General features: G+C 56.9%; 1 protein-coding gene across 1 annotated transcript in view; it reads right to left on the bottom strand.

The window, feature by feature from the left end:
* Window positions 1-231: 231 nt before the first annotated feature.
* The window catches only part of LOC143152111 (protein Wnt-6-like), an 82129-nt gene continuing 64248 nt past the window's right edge, over window positions 232-18112 (bottom strand). Inside the window, exons 5-8 of the mRNA XM_076321837.1 lie at window positions 12836-13056; window positions 1785-1904; window positions 1524-1723; window positions 232-1166 (exon numbers count right to left, since the gene is read on the bottom strand). Coding sequence (XP_076177952.1) covers window positions 705-1166; window positions 1524-1723; window positions 1785-1904; window positions 12836-13056 — 1003 coding nt within the window. The 3' untranslated portion in view covers window positions 232-704. The remainder of the gene's footprint in view (window positions 1167-1523; window positions 1724-1784; window positions 1905-12835; window positions 13057-18112) is intronic.

Below are 18112 nucleotides of genomic sequence, written 5' to 3' on the forward strand. Positions count from 1 at the left end.
GCGGACGTCGACGATCGATCGCGGAGACGAATCGTCTCGACGGATCGAGGTCGAAAAAAGCTCCACGCATCCCCGCGTGTGACGCGCCGCACCGCGGTCCATTCTCCTCTGGGGCCCCTCGGTGGATAAAGTATCCCGGTCGGTTGGACGGTCGTTCGCGCGCGCGAGAGAGCCAAGATCGACGCGATCGGCTCGTCGGTGTGTCTGGGAGTAACGAACGAGATATTCGCCCGAGGATACACGTTTTTATTCGCATGTCACACGCTGCACAATGTATAAACGACATCGTCGATTCAGTCTTATTTACAGAAAATCGCGGGAAACGCAAGCGCAGGGGAGACAGAGACGGACACAGTGAGAGAGGGAGAGAGAGAGAGTGAGCGAGAGAGAGAAAAATAGGTGGAACGGGATAGATTAAGTACTTTGGTCGAGCCGTCGTGGAAAAGTCGACGGGGACGCAAGCGGGGTAAAAGCGGACCGATCGTTTCGCGCGGAGCGGGAAACGCTCCGATGAACTCACGGCTGGAGATACCTGGAAAGCTTCTGAACGAATCGGGGACGAACGGGATCGTCCCTCTTACGACTAACGCGCGACTCGATTCGCGCGCGGCCCGTATATTACAAGACGAGACTTAACCTAATCGCTCGCCGAGCGTAAAGACCACCTCTCGTTTCTCGGATCGTTCTCGCGATCCGAGCACGCGCTAGCGACAAGTGTTGATCGTTTTCTTCTCCAGGCAGGTGTTGCACGTGACCTCGCAGCACCAACGGAACCTGCACTTGCAGTTCTTCTTCTCCTTGACGATACGGGTGTCGTACCCGCGGCCGCAGCACAGCAACTCGCAACCGTCGACGCCCTGGCTGGTCGAGTTGCAACGACGACCCTGGGTGCCCAACGAGCCGGTCTTTCTGTTCGGTTTGCAGAAGTCGGGCGAGTCCTCGCTGTAGATCAGATCGAATCGGTCCGGCGGCTTGATGGTCGGCCCCTCGGTGATGAAGTTGTGCCCGTCGTTGCTCGGGATCACCTTCGCCGCACCGTCGAACGACTCCTTCAGCCGATTGCCCACGTCACGGAACGGCGGCATTTTCCGCCAACAGGTGCGCACCGTGCACGAGCCCGAGAGACCGTGGCACTTGCACTCCGTTCTCATGAAGTCCCTCACAGCCTGCGGCCCCAAGTCGCCGAATCAGTCGTTAACTCGTCGCGCGATTTTTCGTTTCGATCGAGCTAGAGGTCTCTCGGGGTGTCTATCGCGACTTTCCTACCGAGTGGACGATCACCGGGCCCAGGATGCATCGAACGAACAAAGTGCGCGAACGAAAATATGCAAACACCATTGAACGCGCGCAATAAAGTTTAGGAAAGTACCTCGGATACCTTTGTCGGGAATTCGATAATTGAATCGATGCTCTCTGCCGACAGGTGCGCGCGAGCAGCGAGGGTAAACGTTTCGCGAACGTCGTCTCGAAAACGATCGGTGCACCCTGAGCCAACGAACGAGAAAAAGCAACGAAATGCGTACCAGTCGGCCGGCGTTGTTGTTGTGAAGCTTGACCAACGTCTTGATGTCGCTGCGCTTCCGATAGGGCGCGTCCATAAAGTCCCGCGACTTCTTGAACCCGAACTTGACGTTGTCCCCGCATCCTCCCCATTCCCAGTCCCCCTCGTTCGGCAGACTCTTCTCCATCTCGGCGGGACGTCCGAATTTACCGAAAGGATTGCCTGCGAAATCGACGAGACTCTCGCGAAATCGAACCAAGAGGATCGCGAACGTTTAGCTTACCTTTCGACGTCATCTTGTCGCAGGAGCACTGGACGAGGTGACCCATGGTGCAGGCTCTGGTGACCGCGTAGGTGACTCCTGCCGCGGTGATCGCGTTCACGAAACCCGTCTCTCTGGTGTCTGAAAACGGAGAACGAATTCACGGTGTCGCGCGCGTGGAAAAGAGTAAAAGTGCGCGCGCCACGGTCGGTTCGGTAGCCGTGAAGGTCGCCGGGCGACTAATCGTCGCGAAACGAGGACGCGGCGTCCATCCAACGATTTCTCCTCGAACCGGCGGTACGCTCGAGGCGTTTCCAGCCGCGAGGATACCCTCGAGGCGGAAGGTTTCGGGAGCGGGCGAACGTTCGTCGCGACAGGTTCGACGCGAGCACGGGGAGAGAGGAGAGGATCGAACGAGGGCCACGAAGAAACGCTCGGGCTTCGGATGGCGTGTGTATTCGGTTTCACCTGTCACGTCTCCACTCCATCATTAGGCGGACAATGCACGCCCGGAGTTCCACCCCTTTTCAAAACGGCAGATTACCACCGCCTCCGTCCAACGGCTCCCTGTCACCCATTGTCTCTCACCTGCCCGAGCATCCGGGTTTTGCAAATCCTCTCTGGATCCTTTTTTTATTTCCGCGTGTCCAGGACCCTCCCTTCCTCTCTCTCTCTCTCTCTCTCTCTCTCTCTCTCTTCTCTCTCCCGTTGGAGATCTCCGCGTTGGCGCGCGATCAAAGTTTGCGCGCTCGAGCGCAAAACAGCACCAACCACCACCGACCAGATGGAATCTCGCGCACGGGCTCCGGATTAACTTATAATCGTAACGCGGAATGCGGGGCCAATTACGGATTCCGTGCGGACGTTCGTCGCACGGGGAGTGGCGCGGGCATCGTCCTACCGGCGAGTATCGCGAGCGGATCTGTCGGCGCGTTCGAGCGAGCTGATCGAATCGAGGGAGGAGGAGGAGGAGGAGGAAGGTTCCCCGGTCGTCGATTCCGAAGCGTTTCCGCGCCGCGAGGCAATTATCCGTTTCGAGCGTTTAAGCGCGAATCCAGCCGCGAATACTAATGTCGCGGCGTGGTCTCCGTATCAAAGCGAGCGCGCGCGGGACGAAATCTCGTGGCGACATCGCGGAGAAAACGCGAGCGGAAAAATAACCGAGTCGGGAAACGCGGTAGCCGCGTGGGAGGGGATCGCGGGGAGGAAGAACGCGCTCGCTCGCGCGCTCGCGCGGGAGCTAGCGAAGCGAAGAGGAGAGGAAAGGGAGAGACGAGCGAGCGAGTTGCCGAGAGCGCGATCCTCGGGAAGGGGTTATACGCGTTAAGCCTGGTTCTCCGTGGTTCCCATGGATTCCAGGCTGGGTATCTTCGGCGCGGATCGACGCACGGACGGACGGACGGACGGGCGGACGGACGGACGGAACGAGAAGACGCGGGCCGAGAAGCAGCCTGCCACCGCCCGCGTATCTTCCGATGCATCGCCTCACCTTTCAGTGCGTATTTAAACGATACGATAGTTTTATACGAGCGATCTGATATCGATGTTCGAGAGCGAAAGGCTCCGGGCTGGCTCCTGGCTCCGGGTTCCGAGTTTCTGTTTATCGGCCGCGTAGCTCGCTCCGCGTCTCGGTTGCCTTTTAGCCCGTTGCTTCGCTACCGCTCGAGTCGTTCCATCGACCGCCGCGTCCTTGCGTCCACCGCGAACGGATCCACGGATCGATCGATCGATCGACCGATCGTTCGTTCGTCCCTCGAGGGAGAGTTTCGCGCCTCGAGTACGTTGTACGGAAGATAACGGATACGGGATACGAATCTGGTCTCGAAAACGGGAAACGAAAAAATTTGTACAGCCCCCTCTCGCTTTAACGAGAATCGCGAGACGATATGGAACGAAACGATCGAGGAACGTAGCGCCGGACGGGTAACGATCCCGCGATGGAAAGCGACAAAACCGAGGACCGAGCATGGACAAAGTAATCGGTAAAGGCGGTCGACGCGTTGAAATTCGTCCCGCGAGCGACAACCGCGCGCATCGGATCGCTGGTATCGGAGCCGTTCGCGGCGGGAGAAAAGGGAAAAGATCGTGGCGCGGAGGTCGGGGAATGTTCGAGGCGGAGAGGAACAGCAGGTAATATAAATCACTTCGAATCAATTAGACACGAGGGATCGCGAGCCGATGATCTTGCGGTGCCGGGCTGCCAGGTGCACGGAGCGCCCATCGTCTCGGGTCGCCCCGACGGCTCGGCCAATTATCAGCATTCCGGGGCATTATCCTCGGAGCGAGACTTACGCCGTGTTTAATTGCGAGTGTTCTTCTTCTTCTCCTCCGTCCTCTCCACCGTTCGTTCCCTCTCGTTCGTGCGTCGTCTTCGATTTTCGCGTTTACTCGCGAACCGCGCCGCCTTACCATCGATTTCGATCCGCGGATCGAGCCACCGTACCGACCACGAAAAACCGTCATCGATCGCTGACGAAACGCGCAACCCGCAATTTTTCCAACCGCGAAGAAACACTTGAATCTCCCGGCGGAGACGATCCGCTTCGGTCGTTCGTCATCGTCCCTACTCGATCCGTTTAAACGTCGATTGTACAAGGCGGCGAGGATTCATCGCGCGGTATTTCATCCGCTCGTCGGTGCTCTTTTTGCGACACCGATCGCGCACCGCTCGCTTAACGGGACGCGCGCGAACGACTATCCCCGGGTCACGGTGAAATACGCGCGCCCGACGAACGAACCGGGCGAACGAATCGCCGCGAATCCCCATAAACGGGCGACAGTTTCGAACTTACGACACTTCTCTGTACGCGATGGACGTCCGGGGAATCTCGCGCGGAAAAGGTGGGAAAGACCGATACGTCGTCGAGGCGAAATCGCGGAATCGCGGCGATTCGCGAAACCGGTGGATGATCGTCGCGAGCGCGGTTGATTTATGGAATTTGCCGGCGCGCGCGTCGCCTCGCGTCGCCTCGCGTCGCGTCGCCTCTCGGCGGAAACGACGCTAGCGAGCGAGCGAGTCCCCGATCGTGCACGCGGCCTCGACAAATCCCTCGTAAATCGCGCGGTGATTAATCGGTCCGAGGGATTATGTAAGCGTGTAATTTGCGGCGACGCGAGCGTGCATCGTGCCGCCATTGTAGGAATTATGTCGCCGGCTCGGTCGATCGACGCGGCCAGATAGCATCGATCGGGTCTCTCGCCGGAGTGATTTGTTTGGCCTGTTCGCGATTTATCGCGCTGGATGCGCCGATTCGTGCGCAATAGATCGCGCGACCGACCGACCGAGCGAGCGCTCGATCGACTCGCGTTCGTAAATCGGGCTCGGGCTCGGGCTCGCGCGCGGACCGGACGCCCCGTTAACGCGGAACGACGTATTCCACGGGCAACGCTCTAATTGCGGATAGATCCGGTGATCCAAAACGGCCGAACGCGTCGGAACGAACCGGTGAAGGGAACCATCGTTCGCGTATACCCGAGGAGACAACACCGGTGATAAATCCCGGCCAACCTTCGTAAATAAAGAGTGGAATATCGAACGAGAAAAGAGCCACGGGATACGCGCGTTTAGCTCAACCGAGCCCTCCCCTCTCTCCGCAGGTGTATCGCGGATCGTACGAGAGAAACCTCTCCAATAAATACAGCGAGAACGGACGCATGAATGCCGGCAAAAATCGCCCAATGACCAATTGCGGCGAACGGCCACTGCGCCTTTTCCCGGGATTCCGCGTGATTTTTGAGCGGCCCCGCGCGGTATCACCGCTGGATTCTCCTCTCTCGCGAGGAATTTCTCCCTCGTACCGTCTCGCTCTTTCCTCGGTCGACACCCGTCCACGCCGCCGACCGAAGGAACCTGGGACTCGGAGATACCGCGGTAATTACGGCGAATCCTCTCTATCCCGTCCCTTCCGTTTCTACCTCCACCTCCTCCTCCTCCTCCTCCTTCTCCAGCTTGGTTCTCTTCTTTCGACCGCGGTGCAGAGACGCTCGACATAGGCGCATCTAGACCGACGAGCGATTCGACCAGTCGCGGAATTCGCGGGGAAAACGCGGCGTACCCCGTTCGCGGAGCCGCAACCCGTGAACGCGCGAAAAGGACGGAACGATGGGGCACCATCGGCAGCAACCGCAGCACCAGCGGCACCAGCAGCACCAGCACCAGCAACGGCAGCACCCGGGGGAAGAAGAGGCAAGGGGACATCGTCCACGATGCCACGGGTGAACGCAAAGGATATGGAAGTTCTCGTTTTCTCTCCCTCCCCGGTGTTCCTCTTCTTCTTCTTCCTCCGGTGTTCCCTTCGGCGACTCGTGAAATCGACCGAGCATTCAAATGTCACCGGCGAATGGCCAGAGTCTAACAGAATAACAGATCTGTCCCGGTGTTCCGCTCTCCTCTTTCACCGCTGCCCACCGTCTCTCCCTCTTTCTCCTCTCCTTTCACCCTTTCTCCACCGTGGTCCCTCCCGATGGGAAGTTAAAGCCACGGTAGCCGAGATACAATAAACGTACGGGACATTAAACTGTTTGCTATTGTCGATCCTTTGTGGGGGGATACCGGCTGTGCGCATCTCCTCGGTACATCGGTGAGCCTCCTTCGAGTACAGTCGTTACGGAAAGTACCGATACGCCCGTATCGGCTACGCTAAATGCCTACCCGTGAACGCGTACGTCCTCTCGACGTTCTCCACCTCCACCTCCTCCTCCTCCTCCTCCTCCTCCTCCTCGTTCTCGTTCTCGTCCACAGTCGCTACTTTCCGCCGAACCCGTATCCCCGATCGTCCCCAACGCTGCCAACGTACGCCGAACGCGTTATCTTTTTTACCGCGAGCGCTCACCTTCTGTTACCTCGCAATTACCGTAATCGACGGGATATCCCAGTTCGATCGAACAATCATCGCGAGACGCAACATCGCCGACCGATGAACCGTCCGTCTTAAGGTTTCGTCGATGTTTTTTCAGATACCGTCGCGTTGCGCGATAATTGTCACGATCCAACTGAACGATTACCCGGTTCCCTCGATAAATATCAATCCGTCGGTCCCAACCTCCCGTTACGTTACAATTATCGCGATCGAAGAGATATTATCCCGTTGCGTCGAACGAATAACGATCGTCGTCTACCAAGGTCCCAGTATCGTTTGTTTTTTCTTTTTTTTTTTTTACGTTCTTTGCACCGAGCAACAGTTACGTAGCGATCGTTCCGACGAACGGGACGCTCTCGTTTCGAGTATCCGTCGTTTTCGCGATCGCTGCGCAAACTCGACCGGATCGATTCGTATTTACGAGCGCGTATTAGTCGATTCCCCCGCTCTAAATCGGGAACGCGTATCGGAATGCGCGGCCGTAAACTTGTTCGGGACAATGGAGAAGCGTCGAGAGCGAGAAAAGAGACGGGGCGATGACGACGTCGACGAGGGAAAAAAAAAGAAAAAGGAAAAAAAAAGAAGAGAGGCTAAGGTTCTCGCTGACAGTGGACACCGGAGGGCCGTTTAGTCACGGGCAATTTCCTTCCTGGCGAGGAGGGCTCCCTCGTCGCTGGAAGCGAGAAAAATTGGGGTTTCCCTTTTCGGTTCGAAGACGACACGCTTCCCCCATAATCGGCGCTCATGGCTCGCGGTATTGTCGTTCCCCGCGGCGAGGGTGCCGTGGACGCTCTTCCACGGAGCGCCACGGATAAATCGTGAAAATTTCCACGCCTCGGACCCACCGCCGCGTCGAGCGGCGAACCTGTACCCGCTCTCGACGCGTATTTCCAGATACCGTCCGGTGCGTACACCTATGTACCCACACCGAGGGAAATTCCAACGGTGCGAGACGGACGTCTTCCGGTACGAACGAGCGAAGAAAAGAATCGAGGTACGGTACGGTAACGTTAACGAACGACTCGAACGCGAAACGATCGAGGCGCGCGGCGATTCCTCGAGGCGAGATCTACGCGCGGAAAACGCGTCGACGAGGGGCACGAGACGCGGGCCGGGGTTACGCGTTCGCGTCTTCCACGGAGCGCATTAGTTAGCACCGTGTTCGCGAGGCGACAAAACACTTAGCGCCGCGGCGCTAAATCGGTTTTAGCTCGCTCATTATCGTCCCGTCCCGTTTCGTCTCGTTGCGTCTCGCTGTAACTCGCGCGAGCGCGCGCGCTCGAGGCGAGACGAGCGCGTTCGTCACGGGGCCGTTCGAGAGATTTTCCCGCGAGAAAAATCGCTAAGAAACGAATCTCTCGAGGATCCCGAAGCTTTCCAAGCATCGATGGAATCCGCGACGTACGTTCCCGTTCGAAGCGAGCCGGTAAGCCCCGTTACTACCGAGAAATCCTAGACATCGATTCGATCGCGTCACGGGCCGAACGAAACGCGGCCTCCCCCCCTGGTAAATAAATAAACAAAGATCCCGGGAGGAGACGAGCGCGAGAAATCCTCCCGTAGGGCCCACGGTTCTCGCGCGGGCTCGCGAGGCCGACGCGTCGTAAGTTATCGAGTTTACTGGAAGATTCCAGCGACGCCGGATCCGGGGTCTCCGGTGAGATATTCAGGAGCGAGTTTTTACGAGCCGGCGACGCCGCTCACCGCGCTCTTACTGCCAAATAATTAGCCCCCGATTTAGTGGCGATTCCCATTTAGCTCGCCGCTCCTACCCTATTACCGATAAACGCGATCCTGGTGTTTCGAAGCGGTTCGGGACGGTTCGGGGCCCGCGCGGCCACGGACCACCTTGGTCGAAAGCGTGGTTTATCGCGCGTAAACCGTCCTCTTTATTTCGGCGTGGACGCGGACCGTACCGCGAACTTTGCGCGGCTCTCTACCCGATCCTTCGACGATACGTCCTCTTGGTTTCGGCGTTGAACGCGTGATCGCTCAATCGTCGCGTCGGCGGTGAATAAGTACTCGCCGCGAAAGAAACCGAGCGTCCCGCGCATCGCCCACGGGAATAGAACGCGGCAATTATCGCTGGACGAGATCGTTGCGAAAACGAAGAGCGAGCGGACGGAATCGCGGGACGGGGCTCGAGTTTATTAACGCGCCAAGGTGAGCATCCTCGTTAGACTCGAGAAACGTCGACGAAAAGAATGTTTTCGAGGTGATCCGATATACGCGCGAGTGAGCGAGCAAGCGCGTGCGTAACAGCGACCGAACCCGAACCGGAACGCGACTTTTCCAACACCGATGGATTTCGTACGTTTCGTACGCGAAAAACTCTTGAGGACATTTCGCGGGAAACCCAAGGACTCGATCGTAGCGGTACGCGTCGAAATGATCGCGATGATCCGAAGAAACTCCGCCTCCGCGGTCCGAGAGAAGAAAGAGCAATTTGTCGATTCGAGGAGGCCGTTTTTAGGGAGCCGTTTCCACCGTGGCCGGGTAAGACTCCACGGAATCCCGACGAACGAAGAAAACCACTCTCTTAATTTGGCCGAGACAGGCGCGGTATCGACCGTGGAGGATTCGGGGATCGCCCGGATCCTCGGATACCGAAACGAACCAACCGACGAACCAACGAACCAACGAACCAACCAACGAACCAACGAACGCCGTGGCAGCACAATAAATTCCTTCCTCCTTTCGTTTCCCCCTGGTAGCTCTTTCCACGGGTTTTTGACGCCCGTGTTCCTCTTATCGCGACACGCGGCACCCCTCAATTAAGAGGTGCTGCTCGTCCACGAATGTTCTACCAGTCCAACCTCGGATCTCTTCTGGACTCCGGACCACACAGCGGGAGCTACCTGCGGGGCTAACCTATCGGCCGGATCGCGCCCATAAAAATTAAACGTCGCCAGATAAATAAACGTCAATCGAGAATTAAGATAGGCGCCGCCGGTAGCGTGGCTTCCCCCCTCGCTTTTTCTCCTCGGTGCTGCTCGCCCGTTAGGAATTTTTCCTCGCTTCGGATCCTCCTCGCTCCGAGGATCGACGGATAACCCGGACGGACCGATCCTCGGCTATCCCCGATACGCTCCCACGAATTTTTACTCTTCTACCCTCTTTGTTCGTCCCTCGTTCTTTCGCTCTCGCGCGACCGATCGACGCCCAGAGTCCACCCCGCGTCGGCCTCGATCGTCCTCGCTTCTTCGACCTCCCATCGTGATCGCATCGACGCGTTTCACGCTCGCGTTCAACGTTTCTCTGCTCACCAGGCGTCTCGATATTCCCGCGCCGAGAGACCGGTGTTCCAGCTGGTAATCGTTCGTTAAACTCCGACCGGTAAAAACCGATTCGTCGACGACTCGAGTACGATCGAAGGACCACGAGTCGCGGTTGGAACTCAACGCGAGAAAACGACGCCAAGGGGTAGATGTCGTTCGTCGATTCGACTCGAAGGAATCTCGGTAGCCCCCGGTGACCTCCGCGATGACACGGACAGGGGTAAATTTATTCGTTCGTTTCGATTACCGGCGAGAGCTGTAACGCGCACGTAGAATTTATCGCGATTAATATATCCAGCGATCCGAGCCGAGGCTCCGTTAATGGGACGACCGCGAGCAAACTTATCGCGCGGATCGCGATAAAATAAGATTACAAACATCGCGCGATTCCTAATTAATAACGCAACCTGTTGGACTCACGGGGGAGAGATTCGCGCCGAGCGTTTCAGAAGAGCCGAAGCTCGTTCCTACGGAGCGGTATTCCGAAGGAATGCGTTTGTCATAGTGACCGAGATGAAACATTCGAGTCCAAGGGTATTTAGAAGCGAAGACGCATCGTCCGCGCGATTCGCGTTCGAAACTTTAAATTGAAGAAAAAGAAAAAAAAAAAAAGAAAAGGTAGAAGAAAGAAAAACGAACGAAAGGACGGGACGCGTCATCGCGCTGGATTCCTTCGCGGTGATCGTGCCTAATTTATTCTCGAAACGTCATCGCGCGTACCGCGGTTAGAAATTTACGCGCGAGTACTTTGGCGTAAATACGCGGAGTACGCTGATCGAGAATCGCTCCCTTCGAGATCCTCTAACGCTCGAAGCGTGCGTTGTTTACAATCTTGAAAGTTCGCGCGGTTGGAAACGCGACCCCCGCGAACGTAAAAGCAACCATTGTGCGTATAGTGCGCGCTGCTCGCTCAGGGTGGGCCGAAAAGTCGTATATTTCTTGCCACGGGCTTCCCAGGGCGAGCTGTCCTCGCCCGGGGTCGCAGATAAATGACGACGTCGAGGATTGTCACCCGAAACGACCGGTTAACACATCGCCGCCCCTGTCATCGATCCGCGCCGTCCAATAATGCACCCGGCGGTCGGGATTTATGTACCTGCCCCGTGCAACCTTTTTCCGAACCCACCTACCGTTTCGGGACGCGATCCCGGCTCTTTGGAAAACGGAACGGAAGGCAGTCAACGACGAGCGAAATCGTCATGGATTCGCACATCGGGGCGCACTTCCTCCGATCGAGAGGGAAATCAAGGTTGTTAATTGTTCTCGGGTGCGTAGAATTTACGATTTCTCGAACGAACACGATCTAACCGGACTTTGTCGCTCTCGTAAGCGCCGAAAGGCAGATCAGATCCTTCTGTAGGTGTCTCTGAACAATGTTCGAACGATGTCGGTTCTACCCGCGTCTCTTCGGGCGTTGCGGTTTCGGATACCGCGATTCCGCGAATTCCATCGATTTCCCGAAGCGAACATCGAACGGAGAACCAGAGAGAGACAGAGAGACAGAGAGAGAGAGAGAGTTAATTAACCCGTCGCGATTCGTTCGCGTCGTGGCTCGAGAGACAAGGCGAGTCGTGAAATAATACGGCGCGGTCCGCGCGTATCTCTGGAATCTCGGAGCGGGCGAACGCCGATCGTCAGGCATCGCCGACAGTGTCGGATATAATTCGATCATCGATCGTCCTCCAGCGATGGAATCCACGCGTTCGGTATATTCGTGCGCGTACGGTCGAGTCGGGCCGGCCGACGAATCGCATCGGGGTCTGCCAGGAATCACGATCGACAGGATCGATGGTAATCTCTTCGATCGCGGAGTTACCGAAGGGAGGAGGAGAAGAAGAAGAAGAAGTAGAAGAAGAAGAAGAAGAAGCGGAGAGAGAGGACGAAAACGGAACGGTCCCCGAGGACGGTCGCAATGAAGCCTTTAATTAAGGGAACATATTGCCACTAATATCCGACGGACAGTGTCAATCTGTCAGGCTACCAAAAGGTACCGATCTGATAGCGGAACCTAGAGAGCGGTTCGGCCTATTGGACACGCTGTCTTCGATTTAGTTGTCGTGCTCGATCACCCGGAATTAATACATCGGACGGGTAAACTAAGCGAGCCACGCGGACAGGTTCGCTCTCCTCTCGTCTCCTCTCGAGCGCGCGCTAACCCAACCGCGTGAGAATCTTTCCTCGGACGCGAGCTCTCCTCCCGTGAGAGGAACCGCGGCCGAGAGAGGACGGTTCAATTTGTTCACCGTTTACCTCCTCCGCGCTCGAGACTCGAGACGCGAATACTCGTCCGTGGAGGACTTTCGATTTTCGAGGGCACGCTTTTCTCTTCTCCCTTTTCTCTTTTCGGTTTCTTTTCCTTCGTTTTCCTTTTTCTCCTTTCTCTCTTTGCTCCTTTCCTCCGCGGCCGTCAGCTTCTCCGCCGCCGAGTTTACGGTAAATTACCTCCACCGTGGTTCGCCGTAAAATCTACCCGCGTTAATTAAAGAACGCTTACGAAACGGAACCGCCTTCCGCGCGAATCGCGGGAAAAAAGCAGCAAGAAACGCGACTCTCGGTACCGCCCACGGATTTCGTGTACGCGAGATCCCGGTACCAACGTTCTCGGACGCGTACGCGAACAATATTCCGTGATTAATGGGGACCGAGTGTTGCGCAACAACGTCCAGCAAAAACCGATCCCTCCGTCGGTTCGATCCGCTTTCCCTCGGTCGCGGCGACCTCATCGAGGTTAATTCGAAAATAATGACGCGCGTCCTCGATGCTCGATCGACGATCGAGACGTCTCGAACCGAGCCGGTCAATGTCAAGGCGCGAGAGAACCGCGAGGAGGATCTCTATCGACTCTGCAACGATCTCCGCAAGACTCGAAAGGGAACGCGATCCAGACCCTATCCCTTTTTTCAATTCACCCTTCGCCGTGATAGAAATCGCTTACCCCGTAGCAGAATCTTCCTGAGGGACCGCCTGATGGTGGTGCAGTTCCACCTGCGGTTCCGGAACTGATACTGACACTCTCTGGTCCCGACCTGCACGCCCCTCGCGATCTCTTTCAGCAAGGTGGGCTCCTTGCGGCAGATGTCCGCCATCTTGCCCTTCAGTCTTCTGGTTTTCTTGCAGATGAGCATGGGGTCCATCACCACCTGATTTCCAACGGTCCTGGAAGCGAATCGTGCGGTTGATTTGCGGAAATCTACCAGAAGGCGCGGACGAGACGAATCGAACGAGTAACTTTGAAACGATTCGCGAGTTTTTTCCGAGGGGGTCGCGAACGCGCGGTTCCCCTGCTCTCGGAGGGGACGAGGCGAAGCCATTACGATAATTAAATCTCCGAGTCATTGTACTCTCGCGGCAGGTTACCGGCGGTGAGGAACTAGCCAGAAACGGACAGAGCGAACGGACGAGCGGGAGAAAGAAACGTTCGGGGAGGTAAGGAAAAAGGAGAAACGAATCGAGGAGGGAGGCCGGGTTCGCGGTGGGAACCGCGACTTCTCTCCTTCGGGACCAGAAAGAAGCGGGAGCAAGAAGAACGTTGCACGACGGAACGGAGGACCGAGATCGGGAACCGGGGCGTAAAAAAGTCTGGGAAGCAGCGGCGGCGGCGGAAGAAGAAGAAGAAGAAGAAGAAGAAGAAGAAGAAGAAGAAGAAGAAGAAGAAGAAGAAGAAGAAGAAGAAGAATAGAAGGCGGGCCGGTACGTAGGTACGTACTCGGAACGAAGAGGAACGAAACGGTCGACGGTGGCGGAGGGTGGGCCGAAGACGCGGGATAGGAGGGGAAGACGGTCCGAGGCGACCTTCGTTACGAAACGTTAATTAAGATCATTAGTTCTGCGTCGGTAGGATGCCGGGGCGCGTACACGACGGCCTCTCGGGAATGCAACGACCTTAATGGCAATAATTCCGTTAAGGACGGTTGCTCGCGCCCGTGTACGACGCCGGTTTGCGCCGGCACCGCCGATGCTGCGCCGCTTTTCGTTCCGCACGAACCGGAGCCAGAAGAAGAAGAAGAAGAAGTCCCGCGGTAATACGGGCGCGGAGCCGCGCACCGGTGACATCGTCATTTGGGCGAGGATTCCTGGCTCGAACGGCGACCGTAACAGCGAGGACAAGAACGTCGGATACGCGGACAGGAATTCTCGAGAAACTCGCGAACGGGGAGATCGAAACTCGACGTAAGCGAGCGGGGGATGCTACGCGTAGAGCCGGTTGCGATCCGCGCCCGGATCCCTCCAACCGTGAGAAAAAAGGCTAAACGTTGCTCTCGTTCCCGAGCAAAATATGGCGCGCGCAACGTCTCTCGCGGGACCACGGGGGGGACCGGCAAGAAAGCTTACTTCGAGTACTCGAGATTCCCCCGAGCGGGACCCACCGTTCCACCGTAACGGATCCACCCTCCATACACCGGAAACCAAGGTTCCAGCCGTTCCTCCAGACTCGTTTTCCGAGCTTCGGTTGCACGATCGACGATCGAGCGAGATTGGAGACCAATTGAGTCCTGGTTAACGAATCCTATGATCCACGATCGTCCGAGATCGATTAACACGGAACGAGTCTCGCTCGTCGAGAAAACACCGGGCAAAATTTCCACGGGGAGTTACCAACTCGCATCGATAGTCAGGTTCACCTTAGACGAGTTTTCGGAAACGTGGCTCGAGTACCCTGTACGCGCGCAAGGTGTCGCGCGGTTATCGGGCCGGTTAATCTCGAAATCGATTTCCCGCTCCTCGAGGGAAAACGTAATCGCTTCGATTCCACGAACACGCACTTACCAACGGTTACGACGTTACCTTCTCAACGCGCCTACTCGAACACTGCCCACGCTGCGTTCTCTTTTTTCGTCTACCTCGTTCTCGCGTTTATCTTATCGCCCATTGGTAGCTCGTTTCACCGTCCGGTCGGGGGGTGTCGATCCAAGAGTAATTCACCCCCACTCTATCTAGAGATCCCCGAACTTGAAGCAATTAGGAACGCTTCCCGATAATCGCGTCGTCGTGCAGCGCGATCGCGGTTCAGCGAGAATTTCTTGGAATTCGCGGCCGCGGACGGTCTTTTCGCAGAAAGTCCGAATAATGGTTCTTTCCGAGAAGCGGAAAGTTACGACGCTTGGTTGTCGCGCGTACATACGTCGAACGTCTTATCGTCGACTCGGGAAACCGAGTCTCGCGGTTACCCCGCGCCCGACCTAAAAATAGGAAATTTCTCCGTGACTGAAAGCCACCTTCGTTTCGCGCGACGTTTTCGCGAACGAAGGTTCCGTTGTTGGGTGTCACAGCGAGCTGGGAACAACGACGCGTCACCGTCGAAGAAACGTTGTTCCCAGTTTGGAAATTTCCGTGCGAGGCTCGCGAAAAGGAGGACGCGGGGCAGAGAGGGGGCATCCCTGCTGCGTGACACTGTCCCGACCGCAACGGTTCAAAGGATGACAGCCGTGGAATATTTGCGCTGGTTCTTTAACGAGCGTGCAGCTAACCTCTCCTAACTCAAATAAACGGGACCGATCGCGGTCTGTCGATACACCTCTTGCCCGTTGCGCGTACAACGTTACAACGTTATTAGTGCAAACACGTCGCGTCGATTGACGATCGTTTCGCGCCCGGTGTCTATTAATACCGCGGCCCGGTCAGCTCCGAGAACGGAGATTCCGAGTGGTCAAGAACCGCGGACGCCGCGTTTCGGAGTAACTTATTTTCGCGTGGCGATGGTTCGACGGTTGACGATCGACCGAACGTCACGAAGAGAACGAAGCAGAGAGAGAGAGATAGAGAAGGAGCGTGTGTGCACGCGGTGGGTAGACGAGGGTGGGGTGGTATCCCGGACTAGAAGGAAGAAGGGGTTGTCCTCGCGTACGCGGAGGCAAGAAAAGAACTCGAGGATGGACACGTCGTCGCGAACGAAAAGCGTGGAGAGGCCGGTTAGGGCGGTCGACTTATTTATTGCCTCATTAGACGCACTCACTTTGCTCGAAGGCAGCTCCACGCTGTCTGCTCGGATAGACAGTGACGAGAGAGCGAACGTCGCTGGCCTCACTCGGCTCGTCGGTTCGTACACGCTCGAGCACCGGGCGAGCCGGAAAGAGGAGAGAACGAACGCGACTCGCGATAGAGAGCACGGGAGGACGAGAGAAACGGACCTCGTCCTCTCTACGCTCGCCGAAAGGAAGCCTCGAAGAAGAAGAAGAAGACCAAGACGAAGAAGACGAAGACGAAGAAGAAGAAGGAACTCGGGAGAGGCGGAGGACGAGTCGAAGAAGAACGGTCGCTGGTCCGGGTCCAACCGGGTGAATTCTTCGAATATCTCGCACCGTCCGAACGAGACCCTCGAGGATAGGAAGAAAACACGACGGAAGTCGGGAACCTCGGCTCCAAGGACGCGCGGGGATCGCGGTTGGATACGATCGAGCGCGATACGCTCGTCGATTCCTCTTCGTTACCGCGAACGCGTACGTTTCGTCGCTCGATTCTCCTCCGTCCGTGAGTGGAATCCGCTCGGCAGGCGCGAGCCGGCGCGTACCAACGTGGAAAAGAAGCGGGGAGCCGTGGGACGGCACCGACGAGGGGGAGAGACCGCGTCGGGGTAAAAAAATACAGCGAACGGAAGTCGAAAGTCACAACAGCTCGTGCCGGCTAAATATGCGCACTTAATCTAAATCATCCTCTTGTTGCTCGGCGACACGGAGGAGGCACGAGACACGAGGCAACGACGGAGCACGAAGGGAGCCGAAAGACGAGCAAACAAACGTCCCGCGGCTACTCCATCGCGGAGCCTGCTACGAAGCGGATCGGGGGACTCGACGAGCGCATCTCGACTCTTTCTCGTTCTCTCTCTCTCTCTCTTGGTTCCGATTCGCGATCGGATCGTTCCACGGATTCGATGATTCGCCACCGAAACGACGAAGCGTCCGTACACCAGTGTAGCGAAGCGTACTCGAACCGGAGAAGACGATCGGCGCGCGTAAAAAGGCCGATTTAACTCGGCTCGGGAATGCCCGAACAAATTGGTGCCAAGGGTTAGCCTCGCAAACCGCGGAGAGTCTAGATCGCGTTTCGAGCATCGTTTCCCAAGAACCTTTAGGAATTCGCGGCGAGGGTACCGGTGCACTCTCCTCCTCTTTCTCTCGATTCTCCGAGGTCTCCGCGGGTTTCGATCGCCGAAAGGGAAGAAAGAAAGCGCGCACCCCGAACGCGCCTCTATTTCCGTTTACGGGGACCGAGGGTACCTGGCTACGAACGCGTCCCGCCAATTATTTCAGGCACGCGGCTTAACGAAACCCGATCGAATCGGAAGAGTACCGATAAAATTAGAGCAAGCCTGGTAACGCGCGGATACGGGGGCAGCCTCGTTAAATTCCGCGCATAGCCGCCGCCGACGACGAAACAATTTGAAAATTCTTCGCCACGGGCTCGGAACTACGTCGGTGAACGCGTAGCTGGTGCATTCCACGGGAATATCGATTTCGGTGCTCTCGTCGAAGCGTTTCATTACGGTTACTTTTATCCCGTGGGATGAATCTGTTTCGCGACGTCGCGACGTCGAACGCGCTATCAGTGAACGGTAATGGAAGCCTCCCGGTCGAACGCGAATCGAACCATCCTGGATTCACTCCAACCGTCGCGAAGGAACCGGGATAAGCGGAACCGAAAAAGAAGATAAACCGCGAGCATCTCGAAGGCTACTCGGCCAGCCGGCTCGGTTCGTGCGCGTTGTTGCGTCACGCTACGCCAGGCCGATTTCGCGCAAAAGCGGAGTAGAGGCGAGCACGCGTGCACCACCGTCAATGGACTCGTCGTTAACCGCTTCGTTTCCGATACGCGTGTCATTGCCGGCGCGTTATCGCGACCGTCTCGTATTTTTCGAGCGAGGGAACGCGATCGACCCGGTGCCTCGACGTCGCGACGAATCGGGCGTTTCTTTAACGCGTCGCGATTTTCGTCTTCGATTATCTTTCTCTCTCGCGCGAGCGCGTACTCTCGCCCACGCTCGGGGTGCTCGGTTACGGATGGAAATATTTCCATCCTAACCGTTTGCGCGCGAAACTAGAACGCACCGCGACGAAGAGCACGATGATTTCGTACGGGACACTGGACCGGTTCCAAGGAATCTTTTCGACAATCGAGAACGGGCCAGAAGGATTACGTATTCCGAGAGGAGATTCCACCGGTACCGCGGCACCTCGAGCTGTGGCGATCCACCCCGCTAAGGAGAGATCTCTCGGTC

Source organism: Ptiloglossa arizonensis, chromosome 10 (assembly GCF_051014685.1).
Source record: "Ptiloglossa arizonensis isolate GNS036 chromosome 10, iyPtiAriz1_principal, whole genome shotgun sequence".
NCBI lineage: Eukaryota > Metazoa > Arthropoda > Insecta > Hymenoptera > Colletidae > Ptiloglossa > Ptiloglossa arizonensis.